Here is a 24,533-nt window from a genome sequence, read left to right as displayed (position 1 = left end):
ATTTTGGCCCACAGTGTAATTATATTTGGCCCACGAGGCAATACTTAATGACTAGTAGAGCTGGCCCTCCAGTATTATAAAGCACAAGCACACCCGGTGTTGGTTAGGTGTGTCAATCAGAACAGGACATTCTCTGCTCTGTATACAGACATCATAGCATCTTGAAGGTACTTATGGCAGTTCTTATGGCAAAAAAACCCAGACCTTCAATGGAGGAGTGTTTGTGAAAGCCCCACATGAGCTGAACATGTAGCTGAACACACATATGATTTTCCCACCAATCTATGAGGTTCATTGTCACATCAGGAAGATTTTTTTCATTAAATATCAATGTTTTCCCTCGAGTTTGTCCAATTTTCAAGTTTGGCCCACCGTATTTTTGAGTTTGACACCCTTGCTCACAATGGTGAAGCTGTTTCTGACTAAAACTCTTTTTTTCTTTTTTTCTAGGTGGATATTTTAACATCTGTGTGTTTTATACGTAGAGAAATGTTGATGGTGACATTTTATGAATCATGCTTTGTAAAGTCCTCTGAGATGGTCCTCGTCAGACGACAAAGCAGACCTCAGATTGCCAGAGGACAAACAAAATAATCCAACAAAACATGTACAACAGATCATCATTTAACTTTTTTTCCCCTAAATCTTTAAAAAGCTCTTTCATGCTGTGAGTGAGTCTTCAACCTGGTAAAATGAATCTGCAATCTAAAGTAATCATCTTCAGTAAACGTCCCGTTTCAGTGAAGGGAAAGTCATGATGATTTGCTTTAAACATACTGTAGATATTGGATTAGTTTCTGCTTAGCTTGTTTAGATCTTACTAAACTGTAAGCTTGTTGGTCTAAAACTCTGATCTCCAATCCAAGTATTCACCAAGTCAGATGTTAATGAGATTCTAGTCCATCACGTCAGGCTGTTTGTTTGGAAATAACACACAACTTAGGACTGTCTGAATTTCTTTATCTTAAAAATACCTAGAAATATATCCACTGTGTGGAATGTTGGGGTAGATTTCTTGGAAACAGTGCGGATTGAAAAACTAAATGCAGGATTTAAGGTGCAGCGAAACGTCTCAACCTGTGAAACTGCATAAAAAAATAACATGCAACTGTATTACTGTGCATAATGCGGCAGTGTGGTCTACTTACATGGAGCTTTGAGTGTGTTTATGTGTATTGCAGCAGGATGGGTACCTTTGTGACCCTGGCGGAAGTCTTGGAGGCCCGGGGTTCACCGCTGGAGGAAGATGAGGTCTGGTGTTTGCTGCTAGCTACCACTGATGCCTTACTGGACATTTCCAAAAAAGGTGAGGGCTTACCAGTTGCTCCTCGTCCACATTTTTACCAGTTCCTTTAAACACACGTTTCATCTTGTCGTTAAACTTAAACCATGGACTGAAGACTGATTCCAAACCTCTTGTTGACCAGCGTGTGGTCTGCTCTCTTGTTTAGGTTCAGGTAACATGTACAGTGTGTTGAGCCCGGGCTCTGTGCTACTATCAGCCAATGGGAGTCTGGCCTTCAAGAGCTGTGCGCGATATGAAGACGTGGCCTCGTTCAAACCGCCTGAAGTCCAGCAGGGTCATGCTGCTTCCACCAGGGCTGCAGCTGAAAAGGTTAGAAAAACTCTGGAAAATTCTTTGTTGTTCCCAAAAGTTAAAAATCAGGAAAAAAAAAAGAAAAAAAAAAGAAAGGATTCCTTTTTGTGTCTTGACCATGATAACTACGAACCCATGCAAGAGGAAAGGCCATCTCTTATAGAGGCTGTGGTGGAGATTATTATCATATATGGCAAGATAGCAAGTTAGATTTCGAAAACTAACCTTCAACACACTGTGTCAGATTGTATTTTACTAATGATTATCTGACACATCTGTGATGTATCTGCTCCTTAGATGGTTGTGTACTCACTGGGGATGACTCTTTATTGGTGTGTTGACTATCATTTACCTCAAAGCCAGGTATCCTTTCCTCTTTTATGTATTACTTATAACTGTTGTCATTCTCAAAAGTTTTACATCATCCATTCTGCTGTTATATCCCCCCTAGCCGGTCCAGATGAGTGCTGAGCTGGATGGTTTGCTGCTGAGCATGTGCGAGGACATGGTGATGAGGAGGACCGACCTGCTGACGGTGCTGGAAGCCTGTGAGCTCCATCATAAAACCTCCATGCTTCCTCCTCCTGAGCGGCTCATCAGACAGCTGGTAGAAGATGTCTACAGAAACTCTGTGAGTTAGTCACATATTTAAACTTATTTTCAGCTGGTTAAGTGAGACAATGGTTGGTTTTATTTTGTTTAGTTTTTGAACACCAGCTCTCTGCTTGGTTTTTTGAGATGGATGATGATGTCTTTGCAGGTTGATCATGTGTCCATGGCTGAAAACGGATCCCAGCTAACAGACCGCAGTCAGATGGTCAGGGACAGATTACACAGTAAGAAACTGATCCTATTTGTTTGAGTTAAAGTTTGACTTTTTCAGGAATGTGCTTATTGGCTTTCTTGCAGAGATTTCATGAGATCAATACCAAATCATGTCTGCTCTCCAAGTACAACCCCCTTAGTTCCAGGAAAGAATGCCTTTCCATGAAAGTCTGTATGTACGGAGAAAAAAGACCCATCTCCTTGCTTGATTTCTGACCTTGTTAGCATTATCTTAATGAGTTAATGGTCCCATTGACAAATTTAATGTTGTTAGAAGCCCGCTCAGCTAGGGTTGACGGAGATGGAATCTGAGACTGGACATAAAACACAGAAAGTGAGGGTGCAAAGAACTATGAGGAATATCTATTTCAGTTTACAATCAGTGTTCGTGTAGTTTCACAGAAACTAAGGCAGCAAAGGCCAAAACACTAAACTTATGACTTCAGAACAATAATCACCATAGTGGTCATTAAAATAACCACAGTGGCATAAGCAAGAGCAACTATGCTAACTATCTAAGTTACTCAGTAATAAATGTATTATTTTGTTCTTAATATTCTGGATCTTGTCTGATTAGTGTGGATTTGGTTCTAAAGTTGCAGTGGAATTTTTTTTTTTTTTTGTGATGTAAGTCTGTGAAGTTGTTGCAAGTGATTGGATGTAGAAATGGGGTGGAATTAAGGGTGCATTCACATCAGGATAGTCTGCTAGACTCGGTCCGATTGGGGACTGGGCTCAGTTGTAGGGGGGTGTATCCATTCAGACCGAGATCATGTTCATGCTTCACTTTGGTCAAACGCACCAAACCTTTACAATAATATATCCCCATTCCCACGAAAGGTGGCACTGCACTAGTATCTAGCAAATGAGAGGACAAGAGCGGCGTGAAGAAGAAAACTGTTGTGAGTTACACATGTAGCACAAAACTGTCGCTGTTTTGGGTTTTTATTTTGTCTAATGCAAGTATACTGCAGAAAAGCACTGTAACAATGGACGCAGTATGACCACCAGATGAGGCACAGGACTCTTAATGGTATCGCTATGTATTTACCCACAATGCAATGCTATGTCAATTGTAAGAAGTGACTTTTTTTTGTGGTCCACTTCCTGTATTTGGTCCACTTGAAACGGGCCAAGACCTGCATTATTAGGCAGACCGAGTCCGCTTCTTTGGTCCAAATCAGAATTCGTTTGGCACATTCACAGCTCTCCAAACGACTTTCTGAGCAAATGGACTAAGATTCAAATTAAAAAGGCTGATGTGAATGTGCCCTAAATGTGTTGTAATTTTATAAAATAATAATCATAATTGGGTGACTTGTTAGGGGATATACACATAATCTTTACAGTTAAGGGGGAATTAAATTATTAAAATAAATAAATGAATTGTGACATTGTGCTTATTTAGTGCGTCAGCTGAAAAGTTGCAGCTAACTATTTACTTCTTTATCAATACTCAAATGCAGAAGTTTGCAACATTTACTAAAGGAGGACTTTTTTACCACCTGTCCAAATACATAAACCTGGTTAGGAAACAAAACCCCAGTCTTGAGGGTCACTATCCTACAAGTTTCGGATTTTTCTTTGCTTCAGCACAACTAATTCCTTGTGCAGAAGTTGCTCATATGAGTGGCCCTGAAGGACCTGAGTTTGAGATCCCTACCCAAAGCTGATTTTACTCTTAAAAATAACTTAAAATACACTAAACTGTTAACATTTAATTGCTTTTTATGTAAAACAAAATAAAATGCCAAACCTGTGCTCACTTAAAGTGGAACTATTATGTGCATTTCAGGCTAATTTATTTTTATTTCTGAGCCCAGAAGGGCTGGGATTGATGGAGTTATTGTCACAAATCGCTTTATTTACTTCAGACCGACCCTCTCCGTAGGCTGTCAGATCAGCCTGCGGGCAAAACGAGTGGATTGAGACTCTTTCGCATTAAGCCCCGCCTCCCGCCACTGCACTACATCAGGAGCGCGCACCGCACCTGCTTTCGCCGTCATTGTAACATCTCATAAACAGAAGGATTAGGCTAATATGAACTCAATAAAAAAACAAAATACAATGTCAACACATAGCATACAGCCCTACATGTTGGAACCTGAATCAGAGCCTGAAAACAAAGTGGAAAACAGCAACCCACAGCAACGAATGCAGCAGGATGTCTCTCTTTGGTAAACTCACCAGCCATCGTTGGAAATAACTTTATCCCACGTTTTCCACCCGCCTGATGTATTTGTACATGCCCTTGTTAACCAGTAGAATGTAACCAATCACCAAACCTTATCCCCCGGGACGTCACAAGGATTTCCAAGTAGAAAAAACTCTCTAAAACGACGCGTTTTTCGTTGCCATGGAAACCAAATGGAGAGCGTGCTGGAACTCAAACTCAAACATGCATTTAGGCGATAAAAAACAGTGATGTCTGATGAGGATTCAACACTGTGACACTATAGAAAGCTCAGAAAACTCAAAATACCATAATAGCACTCCTTTATGTCACGGTGGCTGGAGGGAGGTGGACCCAAATGCAGGAGTCGGGAAGCCAGTATGCAGAAATCAGATATCCTTTTAATCCAAGAAGGAGAAGGCCAAAAACCAACGAATGAACCAGCAACACAAGACAAGAAGTGAGGGGTATAAATACACGGAACACAATGAGACAGGTGAAGTAATTAACAAAATGAAACCAGGTGAATTCAATAACAGGAAATCAATGAAGCTAAACGAGAACCGAGGGAACTAAACAGGAAACTACAAAATAAAACAGGAACCCTGAAAACAAAGCAAAGGGAGAAACCCAAAACCTGACACTTTAAGGTCCATACATCTACATAAAAGTGTTGTTGACATTTCTTGTCATTTTAATGGTCCTTTTGGGGCGGAAGAGGTATATCTCTGATTTTCTCAATAATTTCATGTATGCTTTTTAAATTCAAGAATAGATTATATGATATTTGAATAAATTATTATTCTGTGCATCATACTTTAGTGGAAGGCTTTCCACATCTTACTATATACAAAATCCACAACTTTAACTCAGTAATCAACTTCTTAAAAGTACATTTACACAGCTCAGATGTCCATTTTCTCTCTTTTTTTAAATAATTTCCAACTTTCAGCACATGCTATGTGTTTGCTCTGGAAATGTCTTTTAATGTAAATTTTTGTTGTTGTTGTTCGGTAACTTCTCAGCAAAAATCAAGCAAAGGTAAACTGGTAATGTTGGTAATAAATCAGTCCATGCAGAATTACACTGATTTTCTCCTCAGGCCAGCGCAGACCACTGTGACTGCAGATCCCTTCAGCTTTGACATGTGTGTTGTTGTGATATACCAAATCAATATGACACCAGTGTGTTGTCGGCATTGGATGAAAATTTCCTTCTACCCATTGTTTACTAATATAACTTGTGGACTGCCATAGATTAAAACTGTCTGGCATATAGAAGCCTATTAGCTACCAATGTTAGCTTACGATGACAACTTGAAGCATTGACTAAACAACACCAGAAATTCCACAAGTGGTTAAAAGTAGATTTAATGTCATTTTTGCATTTTTACCTGAACACAAACGTATATATGGAAGCCATTGTTGCTTCCAGATTTTATGCTAAACTAGTACCGGTTTGGGCAGCGTGATTATGAAGAAAATGAGTTTTCTGCACAGATCCAAAAAAACAAAAGGACAAATTACTGTATGATGCTTTTCATGTTAAAGTGAATAGGTGAGAAAGATTTAGGTAGGGTTTATACAGGCAGTAAAGTAAGCCCAAATAAGCAACCAGTCATTTGAAAATACAAGCCTAAAAAAAACCTGTAAACTATGACTGATGATATTTACAAGTGACTTTACAAAAAAAATACAAGCCCAAGGTTGCTTATGACAAGTGAACCTGGCAACATTGAAGCTAAGCTGAGCTAAGCTAATAAACTGCCAGTTGTTTCCTTAAACATTATAAGATAATATTAATTTCCCAATTGAGTTCAATGCAAGAAAGCTAACAGATTATCTAAATGATAAAAAAAAAGATAAAAACCAAATGTTGAAGCTTTAATGCTTGTATATATATATATATATATATATACACACACACACCATGTTTTTCAGGAGGCTCTTTCAGTAACTCAACATGGATGCTGAAGAAGAAGATCCCCAGAACCTATTCAGGAACATCATATCCAGTTGAATCCACAGGGTATGAATGTTACTTCTGTCATATTTTATGTGCATGCTAGGTACCACATTTGTTTATGAGTGAAAGACCTTGTTTCCCATTAAACTGATTTTACCCAGAATTTCTCCGGGAGGTCGACTCAGAGAGAGCTTCACCACCTGGCAGCACCTGAACCGCGGCCCATGCAGTCCATACATGGATGGTAATAGAAATGCCAACTCAAGACCCCTGCCACAATTTGAGTCAACCATGAGTCTGAATGACAAAAAGCTAAAGGTGAGTCTGGGTGGTTTGTATATATACACATATATATATGTTTGGTAATCTAACTTGTTGTTCTTTCTCTTGCAGGACATGGGTCCTGAGTTTATTAGAGTATTAGATGAACCTGTGGTTGTCTTGGAACTGCCTGGATCTATACTGGTGGGTTCTCAATGGATGGGTGGATAGATAGATAGATAGATAGACAGATAGATAGATAGATAGATAGATAGATAGATAGATAGATAGATAGATAGATAGATAGATAGATAGATAGATAGATAGATAGATAGATAGATAGATTATTATTTCTCTCTGCCTATTTACCTGTGTAATTAGTTATGTATTTCACACAGCCAATTTTTTCCTCTTCACAGTCAAAAAAAGGGAAATCTCCAATCAACCACAGAGAGCTTAGCGTGGTGATGCCAAATGGACAGAGCATCCTCGTGAAGTGCGAAGTAAAATCCAGAGGAGGGGATGTTTTTGACATGATTGTAGCTCATTCAAACCTCGTGGAACATTTCTACTTTGGCCTTGCTTACATTGATGGTAAAAGAGACTTCAAATAATAACATTACAGAGATCCACCCGGTCACTGTTTGTGTTATTCATGATCACGTCATTTTTGGTGTTTTCTTTGTTCCCTCATCAGATAATGAGTTTTTCTTTGTGGACAATGATACCAAGATTTCCAAAGTTGCTCCAGATAGCTGGAAGAAAGTGTCTACAACCACCTTTGTCCTTTTCTTCAGGATCAAATTTTTTGTCAATGACATCTCTCTTCTTTTGTAAGTTTGTCTTGATCTTTTTTGGGTGGGATGAGGGTGGCTGTTAATTCCATGGATCTTTGTTCTTATTGAGTGAAGGGGCATTTCATTACAAAATATTAAACTTGTTAACCGCAGTTATCAGAGGAAACAATACCTTCCTATAAAAGGTCTCAGTTTTTGTTGCTTTAGTCAGCAGCTGCTCAGATTAAGCCTCTGGCCTCTTTTTGCCATCTGACATTTTCAGCTCCGATCAGTTGCCCCGGTTGTTAAGATGCCATCTATGCTTGCTGGCGTCACACTACAGATGCTCGCCCTTATTATTTCTCTCCTCCTGATCACAGAATAATTAGCTGCTTGGGAAGAGAAGATGAGGCATGTTCTGCAGAAATAATGAGAAAGTTAACAAGTTCTTAAATTCTCTTTTCCACCAGGCACAAACAGACCCGCCATCAGTATTACCTCCAGCTCAGGAGGGACCTTTTAGATGACAGACTTTCCTGCCATGAGGAGACTGCTCTGTACCTGGGAGGTCTTGCCCTGCAGACAGAGTATGGAGACTGCATGCCTGAGGTTGTGCTTTAAAAGCTAAATTTATAGTTTATGTTGAGTAACTCAAGAGATAGATTCTTAAGAAAAATAGGGAAAATCCAAAAGGTTCCAGTACCAAATCCACCAAGACTACCATCTATTACGATTTTCAATGTGTGATTTCCAATCCGATGGCAACAACATAGTATACATATTTTAACAAAGTTACTTTAAAATATACAGAATCCCATTCTCATAGATACTTTCAGTCACTAGCAAGCCATTGTGGAGGCTCATGGGGTTCTTTAAATACAGATTGTGTTCCCATTTATCCATACCTTAACAAAAAGCTCAAAATCTCTTGTTCTTTGTCTTTATTAACATTAAATGTAGGCTACTTATACATGACATGTATACAATTAAATGTATTGTGTTTACAAAGAGTTGTATTATTTCCATTTAGGTGTATGGTAGGAACTACTACCGGCCCGATCAGTACGTCTCCAAGAGTGTGATGGAGAAACGTGCTTTGCCTTATATTCAAGGGGAGCTGCTGCGAATTCATGCCAACAATGCTCAGATGCTCGCAGATGAATCAGAACTTGAATTCCTGAAGGTAGAAACAGTCTTGATTTTTCCTTCACTGTTCAAGTCCTGTTGCTGCATCTGCTTTTTATAACTATAGCTGCTATTCTTACTCTTCTAGGTGTGTCAGCAGTTGCCTGAGTATGGTGTCTTTTTCCACCGCGTGACACGGGAGAAAAAGCCCTTAGATGGAGAGATCATCCTTGGGGTTTGTGCCAAAGGTGTGACCGTGTACGAGGTTAAAGATGGCTGCAGATCCACTTCCCAGAATTTTTATTGGAGAGAAACGGCAACCATCTCTTCAAATGTGAGTGAGGTAGTTGGCGCAGACAAATATCTTTTTCTGAACTTCTTTTCTTGACCTAGAAACTTCTCTCTCATGTTTCCACAGAGACGCAAATTTGTAATAGAGTGCCGTGGTAGCAGGAAGAAGTACACTTTCATTGCAGAGAGGTCCAAGATAGCCAAATACCTGTGTAACCTTTGTTCCGCCCAGCACAAGTTCAACAATGAGATGAACTCCCGCCAGCTGAGCCACAGTCTGGTCTCAGGTTAGCTACTGCAGCCTGACTGCTGTTTGGGGCTCTGAAAGTACTTGCAACCTTTTGTGTAGTTTTCATGTCTAACAACCTCATGATGTTCAGTTAAAAATACATCCATGCTGCTCACTGGCAACTCCTCTTGCTCTGCTACTAAAGATAACTTCTCTATCTTTGTCCAGAGGACAACATTGTGCAGTATGCAGCAGTATGTCGCGCTCAAAGCAACCAGCTCAAGTCCCTTTCTTGTTCTGAGACGCCGCAACACGACAGCGGCCTGACCACACCCCAGGAAGAGTCCTTGACTAAACTGTGTGACGATGTTGCTGCAAGAATCGAGGCTAGAGTAAAACATCACAGGTATTTAGTTGCTGGGCAGTTGTCATGAGCACATTTCTGTTTGAAGCACAGATGAGGAAACTGTTATGACCACTCAGATGATGTTAAATGCTTTATGAGGACAATGCGTGTGTGATCAAACTGTTGCTGCCAGAGATATGGGCTGGGTCATCTCCACAACAAAAAGGCTTTTAACAACAAAGTTGGAATAAATTACAAACTAGTAATGGGGCTGTGTTGGAATAAATCTTATAGACGGTGTGCTAATTCACAGGGATGGATTTCTTACATATCAAAGGCATGTTTTGTTGGACTACCTCTGTCAATCAATATCTCTTCCTCCTCAAAGATGATAATTTTCAGATAGCATTTAGAAACTTCTAAGACTTTTATGATTTAATTTTCTTCACAATTTTGGGCTCATGGTGCCTTTTTGCAGTACCTGCTCCAGTAGTATGCGCAGCAGCCCTGGTATGCGTTCCCCAGCATTTTCCCAGAGGAGTGGCTCCGAAGCCCATTCTGGATCCCCAGCAGCCAGAGGTACAGCATGACCAAGCATACTGAGTATAACTCAAGTGCCTTGTCTTCCTTGATAGTCAACAAGACAACTGCTCTGTCACATTACTGCGACTGTAATCGGCTGTAATCGGCTGTTTCCACAAACAAATTAGTTTGAAGTCATCTTTGTTCATTATAATAGCAATTATAATGGTAAATATGTTCATTGTATTATAATATTATTTCACTATAATCCTAACAGAAACGCCACCTAAATTGGGGACATCATCAGAGAGAGAAGTCATATGCGTTTCCTTAAAGAAAGATCCAAAACTTGGCCTGGGTAAGATGGTCGATTTACTTTTTTTTTTAAAGGCTTCATGCTCAATGTTTATCCATATGTTCATGATTCTATGGTGCAGTATGAGTGCCAAAATTAAGACTATTGCACACTGAACATTGGTTACATTCTTGTCGCAAGGATATGTTCCAACAATTACTTGTGAGCTTTGGTATAGTGGTTGTTAGCCTCTCAATGTAACTGCCAAGCCTGTTCAAGCATTTAGAGAGCAAAGGAGGTATCTGACCTTGTGGTTCACCTGGATGGCATTTATGTATTTGCCTTGCCAATGCTAATGACAACATCTACTGGCAAATGCATAGCAAAGGGGGCATCTGGTCTAATTGCTTACCAGCCTAGAGAAACAAGTCATTAGCTAATCAAATGCTGACGTTAAATTGTCCTTGCCAATGGATAGCAGATACAATCCAGATGTGACCAGCCTAGAAGAGCCAGTTACTAGCCTCTTCAGTGCCAATACCAACATCTCCTTGCTACTAAATTACAAAGAGAATATACAATGAAGTTGGGGATCAACCAAGAGCAGCTAGTTGTTAGCTTCTCCGATACTAACTCACATCTGGGAGAAAATATATTATGATAATAAGTCGCTACATTTCCTGCTAAGATTACCAACAAAATAGAATAAGGTTCAGACCAGTGACTTTCTTGTTGTCAGGCCACGGTGCTAGCCATTATGCTGCTGTGAAGCCCCAGTTATGCTAAACTATGAATTACAGAAAAGTGCTAGTGTTACAAGTACATTTGACATTATTATAAAAATATTTTTGACATATATGTAACTTACATCCAAACAGGCGTTGTGATAGTCGGAGAAGAAACAGTAGGACGATATGACTTGGGCATCTTTATTGCCTCGATTGTGCCTGGTGGACCTGCCGATAAAGATGGACGCATCAAAGCAGGTAAAAACCCACATGTTCATTTTTACTCAATGTTAACCTACACTACTTCAAATTGTGACTGTTTTCCCCCAGAGAAGTCCAAAACATCTATAATTTTGTAAATACAAATAATTTTCATGCAAACTTGTACATTTCCCTAAATCTAATTTGTAAAAAAAAGAAAATGTCGGGAATATGTGTCAAAGAAGTAAAAAGGGGAACAAAGATGGGATCCAAGATGCTCTTGCAACCTTTTGGGGTTCACAGGGTACTTACAATGCATTTTCACTGGACAAAAGCACCCTTTCACCGTGACCTTTGTCTTCAGGTGGTCGCTTGATTTCTCTGAACCACATCAGCCTGGAGGGTGTCACTTTCAATGAGGCAGCAGAGGTCATGCAGAGCAGCCCTGAGGAGGTGCAGCTCATTATCTCACAGCCAAAAGGTGATATGTGTGTATGTGTGTGAGGCAACAGTAGAAGCATGATGATACTGGGACTTCACCTTTTGCCTTCCTTTGCTTGTGCATAATATTTCTCAGTAGTCTGTTCCATTGATTCAGCTGCTAAAGAATTTAATTTTTTTCTTTGTGATGAATAATGCATAAAAAAAATATGTAAAATGACACAAAACAAACTGTAGCCCTGGGTAAACTGTTTTAACAGACTTGTTAAATTCATTTACCACTATGTGTTCATGATGGTGACTCATCTTTCCAGCAGGCCGATTCCAACCCCAGTTTTCATCCGATAAAGCTCCATTCTGGGATATGAACATAATAAAGCATTTTTTAAACGTTTCATTAAAAGTACAAAAATACAATAAAAACTAGAATAATTTACATTACTTTATGAATACTTTGAATTTGGATAAATTCATTGAATCTATTTCTAACATTCCTAATACAAAGTGAATACTTAGGAATTGGTAAGCTACTCGTCTGATGACTTTGCTAGCTTGTTTGCTATCACCATAGTACAATGGATGAACAACAGACCATTAGAAATGAATAACATTCTCTGTATAAAACTACTTCAGGCTCTTTCTGTCTTAAAGACTTTGGGAAATGGGCTTTCAGCGTTCTGCCGGTTGGGTTATTTTATACATGAATCAAAAACTAGCAACTGGTTAGCTTGCGCAAACACTGAAAACAGAAAACTTAAAACAATGAATGTGCATAAAAACTGTCCAATAAAAATATGAAATAACATCATCTTTATAAAACTCCACAACTAAGACAGATTCAAAGAATTTCTTCCTTCCTTCCCTCCTTCTTTCCTTCCAGCTTCTGTCAGTCCGATGAGCGTGCGTTCTCCTGTGATGGGAAAGTATGAGTCCCAAAATACGCTCATCACAGATGGACGGACAAGAGAAGACAGCCTTGATGAGATTGTTTCAGTCATGATGACACCAAAGACCAGCAACAGGTTGAGTGTCCCACGTGAAGTGCGAGTCCTCGGTGCACAGGTACAATGTTTTAGCTGATTTAACAACTTTTTTAATAAATTACCCTTGTATCTCCTAATTATGAGTGAGGTAGTTGTATTAGTGTTTATTTGTGGATTGCAGTAGAGGTTTTTCTCTGTCATCTTTGTCCATAGGATAGCTGCCCTTTATCTCCCCCTCTGAACTGTGTGAGGCCTGAGGAGATCACTGTGGAACTCAGGAAGATTTCAGGAAATCTTGGCATCAGCATCTCTGTGAGTTTCTTGCTATTTTTCCTCAATTCTTTAGAGTATCAATGGTAAGTTATGCAAAGCATTTAACTTCAATGCAAGTTTTGATATCTTAACAAATGTTTTTATCTGACCAATTAATGTGAATTTGATTTGGATAAATTTGAATAAAGAGTAAAAGTGGATGATTAGCTCAGTGACTCAGCTCCAGCAGTAATCCACATCGTGTGCTGGACACAAGCTGATTTACATTTGTGGTTTGACAGGATTAGAGAGACAGAAAGAGTTACTTCACTCATACTGATCACCACCTAAAGCTTAGCAGAATCATGACACAAAAAAACGAGTAAAAGCCTTTCAGTTCTGAATTCGTAGACTGTAGAACAAAAAAAATTCCAACCAAACCTGCTTTAACCCATGTTAATTATAGGTTCAAGGTAGTTAGTCATTCGTTACAAACTACACCACTTTCCAATACTTCCTATTAAAAAAATTATATTCATCTGATTTTGACAACTTTGCATCAGTCAGATGACAAAGTTCATCTGGAAATGGTGAAACTGAAGTACAGTACAATCACAAGTTCTTAAAATCTTACCAGAGTTGATGTGTTTGATTGATTAGGGGGGCGTTAATACTAACCATCCTAATGGAGGAATCTACATAAAGAGCCTTGTTCCAGGAGGGGCTGCTGAGAGAGACGGACGTTTACATTCAGGTAAGTTGTTTCAACCAACACTATTGCTAAAATATCTTAATTATATCTTTAATATTAAGCAGTAATAATAAACATGTCTTCTAGGCATTTTAAAATCAGCATTTGTTTTATCTCAATCTTTATTTACAGGTGATAGACTTCTGGAGGTGGATGGCATTAGCTTCCATGGCTTCACTTACCAGCAGGCTGTGGAGTGTCTGAGTAAAACTGGGGAGGTATTGCACAGCATGCAACTGAAAAACCTTTATTTGCAGATGATGATGACCTGTTAGCTGTGCTAAGAAACTTAAGTCTCATTTATGTATTTAAATAGATCTGTGTGTCAAAAAAAATGTGTCAAGTGTTACTGTCTCTATGTGTCATTTATGTCATGACTGTTAAGCGATAAATTTTGTTTAGGACACGTAGGAAAGTATGTCACAAGTTCTCAGAAAACAGAACAAAATACACACGTAAAGGATGAAGATGAACAGATTGCTCCAGCTATACTTGGTGTAGTGTATTTAGTAGAAAGCAGAAATGTCACTTTGAGGTGGAGGTGTGGACCTAAAAATGCAGAGATGGGAACCAGAGATGGCGTCAGGACGTTTATTCCAAAAATTAAACTGAAGGCAAACAAATCCAGGGAGGCAAACACAAGTAAACACAATGGACCAGCAAACAGAACTGAAACCAATGGCTTTAAATACAGACAGAGACCAAACAAGATGCAGGTGTAATGAATCAGCTAATAGAGTCCAGTTGAAAACTATGAACAGGAACAAAAACTACACAAGAAACAAGACGAGGGAACTAAACAGGGAAAAACTACAGGAAACTAGAACTGAAGACACAACACAAAACATATCATGACAAGAAATTAGCTTTTAATGTTAACAGCTACTATTAAATGAATTGTAATGGAAGTTGGTGCAAACGTTAATGGTCCACAGAGGAGAAAAACCCAGCCAATGTTAGTTTTCCATCTTTAGTCAACAATAAGGCAGATTTATGGTTTCTGTGTTCACATGTTTGGATGATCAGTGTGCATTTCTGGTGAACAGTCAATGTGCCTGCAAGATGTTACATGAACATGTTTCTTTTTTCAACCTTTTCCTTTTCAGCAAGAACCAAAGTGCACTTATTATGTATGACATGATCTATTTTAAACTTTATCACGGTGCATTATTTAAATGGGATTTTTAACTTTCCAGTATGTTGGAATATTTGAACAGAAGTGTATTAAGGTAAATAACAACAGAGAATAAAAGAAAAAGTCATCTTAGTTTTTACCTTGTTTTGTTGTCATAAACATTCTCCACTACCTTCATTCCTTTCTTGTAACCAGTTCATACGTTACACCATCCAACCAACCATATTTTTGTTTTTGCTCATACACGTCACTTGTTTTATTTAAACATTTGTCCTCATTTAGCTGCATTTTGTGCAGGTAGTAGCTTGTTAACTCAGACACACAGCTAATGGGTGTATCTATAATTTAATATTAGAGTTTATGGGAAATGTAGTGATAACACTGCCAGAAGATTTGCTTCAATCATCACCTCTCAAACTGGACAGCGATCCACATTTTGCTGGTTAGAGGGTATTCATTTACAGCCTTGGTAATGTAACGTCAATTTCATCATGTAAGCTCATCTGTGAGGACCCACAGCACACCTCCAAAGCCCAGAAGTTGGTCTGTTGTAAACACATCAGATATGCACACATCTTGGTGAACTTCGTCAATGCAAGGGGATCAGACCGTATATAAAATATGGGCAGAGCTTCCGGTGGTAAAAAGTGAAGCCTATGCATGTATGCTAAAACACACAGTCCCCTCCTCATCCAATAGGGGCTCCCATGTAAAAAAAAAAAAAAAAAAAAAAAAAAACTTTATGGAAGAAATAAACATGTTTACAGCCTGGTACAAAAAAAACAAAACATTTTAAGTTCAATAGGTCAGGTTTACCTTTAAGTCAACTGTGTGGGGGAGTGAATTTTTTTCTAACTCCTCCTTTTAGAAGTAATTTAATCTCAAAATTTGGCATATTTAGATTGACAGTTGCCTGATCTCCCGCTTCAAGAAGGAGGAACGTAGAACAACCACAGTTTTTAGCTGTTTTTAGTGTGACTTAGCTTTAGCCCACTTACCTTATTTAGCGAGTTAGCTCCTTTTAGCTCCGGGAGTTTGCATGTTCTCCCTGTGTATGTGTGGGTTCTCTCCGGGTACTCTGGCTTCTTCCCACCGTCCAAAGACATGCATGTTAGGTTAATTGGCTAGTCTAAATTGTCCCTAGGAGTTAGTGTGAGTGTGAATGGTTGTTTGTCTCTTTTTGTTAGCACTGCAATAGACGAGCGACCTATACAGGGTGTACCCCGTCTCTCGGTCAAAAGCTGCTAGGATAAGCTCCAGCTCTCCGGTGACCCTTAATTGGACTAAGCAGTACGGATAATGAATGAATGAATGAGAAGCCTGCGGGTGACGTCACTTTTATATACAGTCTTTGGATCAGACTTGTAAAGAATCAGGTGCTTATTGTTGTTTTCCCCACAAGATGAACTGTGACAACTTTGGTTATTCTTATACTTGCATTTAGCGTTATAAAAATCATATTTTAATGTGGTTTATGCACAATTGTAGCTAATAGTCAGCTACCAGACTCTAATCTTTTAGTGTTTCTCATTCTGCTCCACTCTTTTCCTCTCTTCTAGGTGGTCTATATGGTTGTGGAGCGGGAGATGGTCAACTTACCCAAAGTTTCTGTCAGTGCTGACACCAGCAGCAGCACATCCAATCAGAGCCTCAGCCCAGCTACTATCAATCCAAGATTCAACAGCAGCGTGTCCATCAGTACAACCCCAAGCACAGTATCAGATCAACCTAGAGACTACAACTTTGCTACTGATGGTAGGACGCCTCAGCTCAGGTTAGGCCACTGAACTTAAAATGCCCAAAACACAAAAGGCCCACTTCTTCTCCACAACTATGTCTGCCTCTATAACTAAAAGCAGCAAATGAGTCAAATGATCGCCATATCGCACTAGTGAGGAAGACCTTGCATGAGAAAAACCCTCAGAGCTTTGTGGGCTCCTTTAGCTGACGAGGTGGTGAGGCTAGTCTGACTGCCTCAAGGTGAACTTTGACACACTTCCTCCTCACACTTCATCTTGATCTGCCTTACTGACGCTGACTTTCCTATTCTTATCCTCCCGGCTTCCCTTATCCTTTGACCTTTCAATCTATATCTGTCTTCCTAGAAATACTCTTCTTAAAAGCACGCAGGTGGAGTCAAAACGTCAGCAACCAGCTTATCTTACTTTCTAACAAAGCCCGACCAATAGCTCCACCCGTTTCTACTCCACACACTTAGTTCAACATATGGTGTATCCAGTACACCCTCTGATATTTGGAGGTTGAAGTGATCCGGCTCCAATCCCAATCCCATTTGTGCTAACCCTGAGACATCATTATGGGAGTGGCAAAATCTGAGATTATCCTGTGATTACATGATCCTTTCTATTCTGAGCTGGAGTGGGAAAGTTTTCTCCAAAAACTGGTGATTCACAATAATGCTGGCACAACGACAATATCAGCTAATAAAGTTTTTATTTGAAATATTTGTGATATGTGGATAAAAATACATTTGTACAGGCTAATGTGGCTAATTTCAATATGACAGGATCATTCAGGTTGGTCAAAACAAACCTACATATTATTATTATTATTATTATTATTATTATTAATAATAATAATAATTATTATTATTTTAAAAAATAAACTGAAACAACGACTGAAACATCTGGCTCGGGCATCTGGTCAGGATGCCTCCTGGACCTCCCTGGTGAGGTGTTCCAGGCACGTCCCTCTGGGAGGAGACCCCGGGGAAGACCCAGGACACGCTGGAGGTATTATATCTCTCGGCTGGCCTGGGAACGCCTCGGGATCCCGCCCGCAGAGTTGGCAAATGTGGCTGGGGAGAGGGTCTGGGCTTCCCTGCTTAGGCTGCTGCCCCCGCGACCCGACCCCAGATAAGCGGCTGAAGATGAATGAATGAATGAATGAAACTGAAACAACAAAATGAAACACAAAAATATTGTAGGGCATAAATTAGCTTCAGTGATGACATCAGAAAGTTAAAAAAATACTCTGATAAATATTACAACCATACCAACAATATTAATGTATAAACACTCAGATAAGAAGACACAAGCAGCAGCATGAGCTGCAATAGATTATGTAATATTTTCATCAGACAATACTAAAAGTCATCTGAAAAAGCTTTAAGGAGGTATTTAAAGGAATAAAGATGTTGTGTGTCTGAGTGCAGCTGGCAAAGATTTCTATAAGATGGGGATCCAATGCAAAAAGCTTAAACTTCCTTTGTCACAAGCAGTGCGGTGTCTGTTAATATTAGTGATCAGGAGGGCAGACACCATTTAAAGCTATAAAAAGAAAATAATTTACTGCAAAATCTAACAGTAAAGGATTGCAATGACAGAGGTTTTGTCCAGAAAAGACCTTTTCTGTATGAGTGAGTCTTGCTGCAGCGTTTAAGGAAGACCTGAAGCTGATTGTTCTGAATTCACTGATTTACAAAAGTTAAAAGTAAGAACAGTTGTGGCTTTTTGTAAATCAGCAATCAAATGAAATGTTCTGACTTAAGCAACTTTCTTAAACTGGGAAATAAAGATAAGACTAAATAAGTGTGACCTAAGGTTCGATTCAGATATTATTCTTAAGGTTTCAAGCAGCTTGGCTGATATTATCTAAAAGATTGCCAGGAATAGAAACAGTAGAGTTAGTGGGAGGAAGTCTACAGTTTTGTTCTAAAATTTAACTTAAAGATGAATATGTGGCTTCAGATTGAATGTTTCTTTGTTGATATAAGTGGACATCTTCTAATTTGCCAACACTTGATATATGCAAATGTATAAACCCACAGAGTCAAAATAATATGAAGATGCCTCGTCAGAAGATCATATATCTGCAAAATGCAATTTAATGCAACCCCAATAATAACAAATATCTTCAGCTAGACATGTTCTCGTTAAGTTTAACAATTCTAGTCGATGTTTTGATGGTAAACAATCATTTTAAATAGACCTGGGGTACCACAGTCTTATTGTAAGACTTCACAACTCTGCCGTTTTCTTACTGATGCCTTAACAGGAGTTCCTGTTGGGTGGGGGTTGAGGGGCACAAACAGGTTGAATTCAGCCATTCACATAATTCAGTCAGTCTGTTCCAGCAAGCAGTGAGATGATAAAGTTCCATCTTATCTGTCTGCATCTGCGCCACATCTCACCCAATATTTTTGTATTTTTAATTTCCCTTAACCCTCCTGTCTCTAAATTTCAAGAAAACACTCAGGAAGTGACTCTGACCAAAAGCGCCAACGGCCTGGGATTCAGCTTCCTGATGTGTGAGTTGGACCCGCCCACTCGGGACTTTGGGAGCTTGGTTCGCATAAAGCAGCTCTTCCCCGGCCAGCCCGCGGAGCAGAGCGGCAGAATTCAGGAGGGAGATGTCCTGTTAGCTATAAATGGCCAGTCACTCAAGGAGCTGTCCTATCCAGTATGTGCAAAATTACATTCATTTATTTGTGTCCAGTAATGTCGTTTAGTATCTAGTAATAAACTTAGAGGACCGCCTAAGAGATGATTTTTATGATGTTCTAACATGGTTACACATAATTCCAGCAGCACTGAACTGGTTTTCAGTAAATATGATTACTTTTTGGGGTCGCTCTCCTCACTTGTGACTGTTTAACTTAACCTCATTAGGTTATAAAAGGGGAAAAAAATAGCTCACAACTTTTCAGATCCTTCAATATTATCTGTGTAAACTTCTGATGTGGGTTATCTGCTCTTTCTTTAGAAAGTGCTCAAACTATTCAAGACTTCACCACCTGAAGTACGACTGACTCTGTGTCGACCAGCACCAGGTTCACAGACCCGCAAACACACACACACACACACATTCTGACAAATACACAGGAAAACATTACTGCTTGTGCTGACATAACTCGCTCTGCAGGGATTCTTCCTTCCATGGATCAGTTCATCGGCACATGAGCGATCTCTCGGCGTCATACAGCGCCGGTATCAGTAGACGTTCGGAAGCAGCGATGTGCTTTCTAATGACCCAGGCAGTGGTGATGAAGACCGGCTGATGAAGCTGTTCTGATCCGTTAACAGCCGCATGAAGCCGATCTTATCAGCAGACCCCAACGCAGCAGAAAGGTCAGTAGTGTTTCACAACATCTGATGGGACTTGACAGACCATATTCCAACCTCCTGATAAGCAGCCAGTCAGAGGCTGAGCTGTTCCTACCTCTGACACATAAAACACAGCAACGCTTGGTCAGGATTTCAAAGCACAGGCACTTCTCAAAGCTTATGATGCTCACGCTTAACATCTTTACCGAGGAATCTGCTTACACGGCAATGTCTCCATGCAAAAACCAAAACTTTTTCCTTTGTGCATAGGAAAAAAAAGCTTTTACTCAACAGTGTCTTTCCTGTCCTCTTAACCCCAACCAGTCGAGGCAGATGGCTGTCCTCCCTGAGCCGGGTTCTGTCGGAGGTTTTCTTCTTGTTAAAAGGGAGTTTTTTCCTTCCCACTGTCACCGCGTGCATGCTCAGGATGGGGGATTGGATCAAAGTCATGATTCGATGCAATCAGTTGGTTTCTATTATGTCCTATGTATGAATTGGCTTGAAATGATGTGTATGTAAAGTGCCCTGTGACAACATTGTTGTGAAGTGGTGCTATACAAATAAAACTAAATTGAACAGTGGAATAAAACTACCTTTCATGCAGACGGAAAACACAACTGAGAGTGGAAACGATGTGGTGTGCTCGCCACTACTGTTGTGGGTGGTTAAACTTTACTATAACATGCCCCACATGTGCATTACGTCCTCATCAGAGTCAAATATGCAACACTTGTTCATCTACATATCATCCAGAGGCAAATTTGGGTAACCTTACACTTGTACATTGATTATGTAGTGCATTTAACTTATGCATATTTGCTGACAAGAAGCAGGTTTTGGTTGAAGAGTGCAGATAACTTTCAGTCAATCAGCACAAACAGAACACAGAAGTCCACCGCTGTTGCTGTCAGGGCCTCAGTGTGCATGTGTGCGTCTTGCACAGCCATTCAGGTTCCAGTTCATTTCACCCTGGGACCTCTTTTCAAATATTCAGTTTTTTTTCCACCTAAAACCCTGTTGTTGCGTAAACAAGAAGTCAAAACTCAACAAAACCTTTACGTTTTACTGTTCAGCCTCATCATGTAAACAGGGCTTGAGTTACAGTCTCTAGGTTGGATTTGAACACGAGATTAATATGTGAAGATTTGGTGTTTATCTACGTCTTCACCTCAAACCTTCCAACACAATCTAAGACATTTGTCCAGCACTAATGAAAAACCTTTTCCTGTCTGTTCTGGCTATTAGTCCAGAGCGACTGGACCCCCAGTGCAGATTAATCTATGTCTTCAAAACTACATAGTGGTTCTTGACCAAGCAATTTTGTTCCGAGCTGAGAATGAGAAAATGTTGGAGAGTCTTATCACACTTGAACATGTTGTAGAAAGTCTGCTCAGAGTATTCAGACTGGTAAATATTTAACACGGTAAATATTCACTGCTGTTCGAAGGCATGATGTCATTTGCTTTGACATGACAGGATATGAAACTGTGTACAGCTCATTATTTTTAAAAAAAAAAAAAAAAAAAAGTGTTCATTAGCTTGCAAAGCTATGCTGTTGCTGTTAGTTTTCACCTCTTTTTCGCAACCTTGCAAGTCCATGAACAAAACTCTGTCTTGTCTGTTTTCTTGGCAAATTGAAAAGACAAAGAAGGGAACGGAGAGGAGAGAACATGGGACTGAATGTGGGAGAGAAAACCTCATGACAGGTGAGTAACGTCATTGTGTTTGATAACTGTTGTGGCCACAATCCTTTTAATTTGATTGCACAATTACAAACAATTTCTATAGAAAATTATTTAGCAAAAGAGGTCAAATCACAGTAGAAATGGTTGACATGAAGGACAGTATTTATATTGTCCACAAGGTGGCAGTATTTCCTAAGATGAATCAACTCTTCCTCCGTGGTCATCAGAAACCATCAGTTCTGGCATCGTCTGCAACAAAGAGGGATCAAATCTCACTGTGTGACAATTTCTATCTTTCTAGAGGAAATCCACGAGAAAAAAAATCAAAAGAAGTTGATGTCACAAGCAGAAGATGACAAGTTACCTCAAAACTGATTGTTTTGTTTGCTTTCTTTTCTTGTATTAAAGAATGTAAGATTCATTAAACTCTTTTTGGAAAGGCTTTGTCTGCTTCCTATAATTAGGCTCCGCTCATGTACACAAACCCTCATTTTCTTACTAAAACCAAAGCCATTAAACTGAGTCTGACCTGAATATGGATGGTCTGTTCCCAAAGAGCCATTTAGTGTGTACACAAACTACACAGTGCACACACTCACACACCTCCCTGGGTGAGGAGCCAGCAATGGCCCCTCGTAAATAAGGGTTCCTGTATTTTCAGCGAGACCCGGCAGTGCATCTGGATCCCATCAGAACTTGTGTTCCCTTTCCAAATGATCCCAAATGGTTCTAATTATGCCAGTGGAGTCGGCACGCGGCTGTGTGAGTATGTGTGTGTCCATGTGCGAGTACTCACCCTGATGGACACGCACACCCATGCACTGGCCTCTGTGTATTCATGAGCAGAAAAACACAGATAGACAGTGTGGTCCTGACCCATTCAGCTCCTACTCGGCTCACTGATGGTGAGGATGAGGGAAAGATGCAGCAGAGATAAGCTTTTGTTACCCTTCGAATGATTTGCAGGTTAAAATTGAATAAAGTGGTCAAAATTGAAAGACAAATACAATCACACTCGGCAAAATCAACATATTTGATCTGGGTAATTTCTTTAGAGTCAAACTGACAATGCACCCTGTTACAGTGGGTTTGATCATAAGGGTGGGGATGACACGCTTCAGCTTTTGGCTTAAAAGTCACATAAATGTAATTATTTCCACTTCCATGAGTGTATGACCGCTGCATTTTCCTAAAGGGCAAGCTCAAACAATTTAAATTGGATTCAACACTGATGCTTTCTGCAAGAAAAACGGCTGTGTCACATGAAAGTGTGCTTTATCATCTGTGCTTAAAGCAAGAGCCATCCTTTCACCAGTGCAAAAGCAGAATGCGAGCCTTTATAATGCAGACATCACACCGCAAGGTTCATCAAAGATTTCCTAGTTTTGGGTAGCCAGACCATCTTACAAATGATCAGTTGTAGCTGACTGTGCAGACCAGCAGGCTGTCACTGTTGACATGTTTGTCATGACTCAGCTTCATTACTTGGCAATATAGTTGTTGAGTTCACACATTTCTTGTTGTTGTAAAGAAAGGCAGGTTCTTTAAATGAACCAAAAGTGTCTGTAGCAGCCATGAGGAGAGCTATAAAGTATTAAGGAACAGTATCAGATGCGTCGGATCATCATTGACAGATCTCTGTAAAAATCCATTTGGCTTCCATCCCAGATTTTCTCGCATCTTCAGCTTTGAAAGAGATGCTAGGTAAGGTTTATCCAGTCGTAATTGTGAGATAATGTTTGTGTGAATAAATAAGAGGCAAGACAAGTTTATTTGTATAACACACTTCATGTACAAGATGATTTAAAGTGCTTTATATAACATTAAATGCAGTGGGCTGCAGAGGAAGCATTATAAAGTCCATAGGATATAGAAGGACAGCAGTGTGAGTATGACCAGCCTGTGATTATGTTTTCTGTCCTATTTTAATTACAATCCATTAATAAAGTAATATCTTACGATATACAGTATGTTAACATAAAACCTGAGTTCTCCACACCAAAGTCTACCTCATGGTTACCGAAGTGTGCTTGGATCTGGAGAAATTGCATTGAAGTCCCTTCAGTACCAATAGAGATGAACCATCATAAGCCCTCAAGCAAGGCACTTAACCCTCCACAGTTGCTCCTCAGGTGCTGAAACATGGCAACATGCTGCTCTTTAGGACATCTACAGATGGGCAAAATGCAGAGCTAAACTTCCCAATCAGGATAAATAAATAAAATAGTTTTATTATTGTTATACTGCGATTGACGGGTGACCTGTCCAGGCTGCACCCTGCCTCTCACAGGGATAGGCTGGGAGGATTGCTGGCACGGGATGGGCTCCAGCTTTCCTGTAACTCTGAGATGGACGGACGGTTACTGTTATACCAATATCACATATAGTGTCAGGACGAGCATGTGATAAGAGTGTCGAGCATGAACCCTTTCTGTTATTGTAGTTTTAATGATGCTCACAGATCTCTGTTTAGTCTCAGTGTGGTCATTTTTATTGCAGTACAGTCAACTTGAATACTTCTAAATTCATCCTACCACCTTTATGTGACCTCAACTCTTTCCCAGCAGGTCAAGAAGAAGAAGAACATGACAATGAATTTCCATATTTATTCGATTGTGTGTAGTAAAAAAAAAAAAAAAAAACTCTTAAAATACTTGCTTTGAGTAAGCAAAACACATTATGAACCTGTCTGACCTCAACTCACATCTACTTTTTGGAAAAGCTTATTGACTGCCAGCTCATTTCTTTATGAACTTCTCCATTGTAGCCTGAAGTGTCTGTTCTGTCAGAGATTCAGATGTGCAGTTAGGAAAGTCTGTATGTTGTTTTTTTTTATATTCAAATCAACAAATGAGATAATGCAATTCAGCTTTAAATAAACTTTGT

General features: G+C 39.6%; 1 protein-coding gene across 1 annotated transcript; it reads left to right on the top strand.

The window, feature by feature from the left end:
- Positions 1 to 1,185: 1,185 nt before the first annotated feature.
- On the top strand, positions 1,186 to 21,637 carry frmpd2 (FERM and PDZ domain containing 2; the record flags this gene model as incomplete). The annotated part of the gene is made up of 28 exons (XM_079261124.1): positions 1,186 to 1,306; positions 1,452 to 1,615; positions 1,895 to 1,960; positions 2,049 to 2,228; positions 2,358 to 2,433; positions 6,536 to 6,623; positions 6,722 to 6,878; positions 6,954 to 7,025; positions 7,241 to 7,415; positions 7,519 to 7,654; positions 8,068 to 8,206; positions 8,628 to 8,780; positions 8,871 to 9,056; positions 9,141 to 9,300; positions 9,471 to 9,669; positions 10,067 to 10,167; positions 10,388 to 10,468; positions 11,284 to 11,391; positions 11,699 to 11,815; positions 12,656 to 12,837; positions 12,972 to 13,070; positions 13,671 to 13,764; positions 13,894 to 13,979; positions 16,456 to 16,651; positions 19,104 to 19,318; positions 19,622 to 19,688; positions 19,781 to 19,986; positions 21,605 to 21,637. 27 exons carry the CDS (start codon positions 1,186 to 1,188, stop codon positions 19,816 to 19,818), a joined length of 3,456 nt encoding a protein of 1,151 aa, XP_079117250.1. The 3' UTR covers positions 19,819 to 19,986; positions 21,605 to 21,637.
- Between the last annotated feature and the right edge of the window lie 2,896 nt (positions 21,638 to 24,533).

The sequence above is a fragment of the Telmatherina bonti genome, assembly GCF_933228915.1.
Source record: "Telmatherina bonti genome assembly, chromosome: 21".
NCBI classification, from domain to species: Eukaryota; Metazoa; Chordata; class Actinopteri; order Atheriniformes; family Telmatherinidae; genus Telmatherina; species Telmatherina bonti.
The sequence above is the reverse complement of the archived record's forward strand: the minus strand, read 5'-3'. Positions and strand labels throughout refer to the sequence as shown.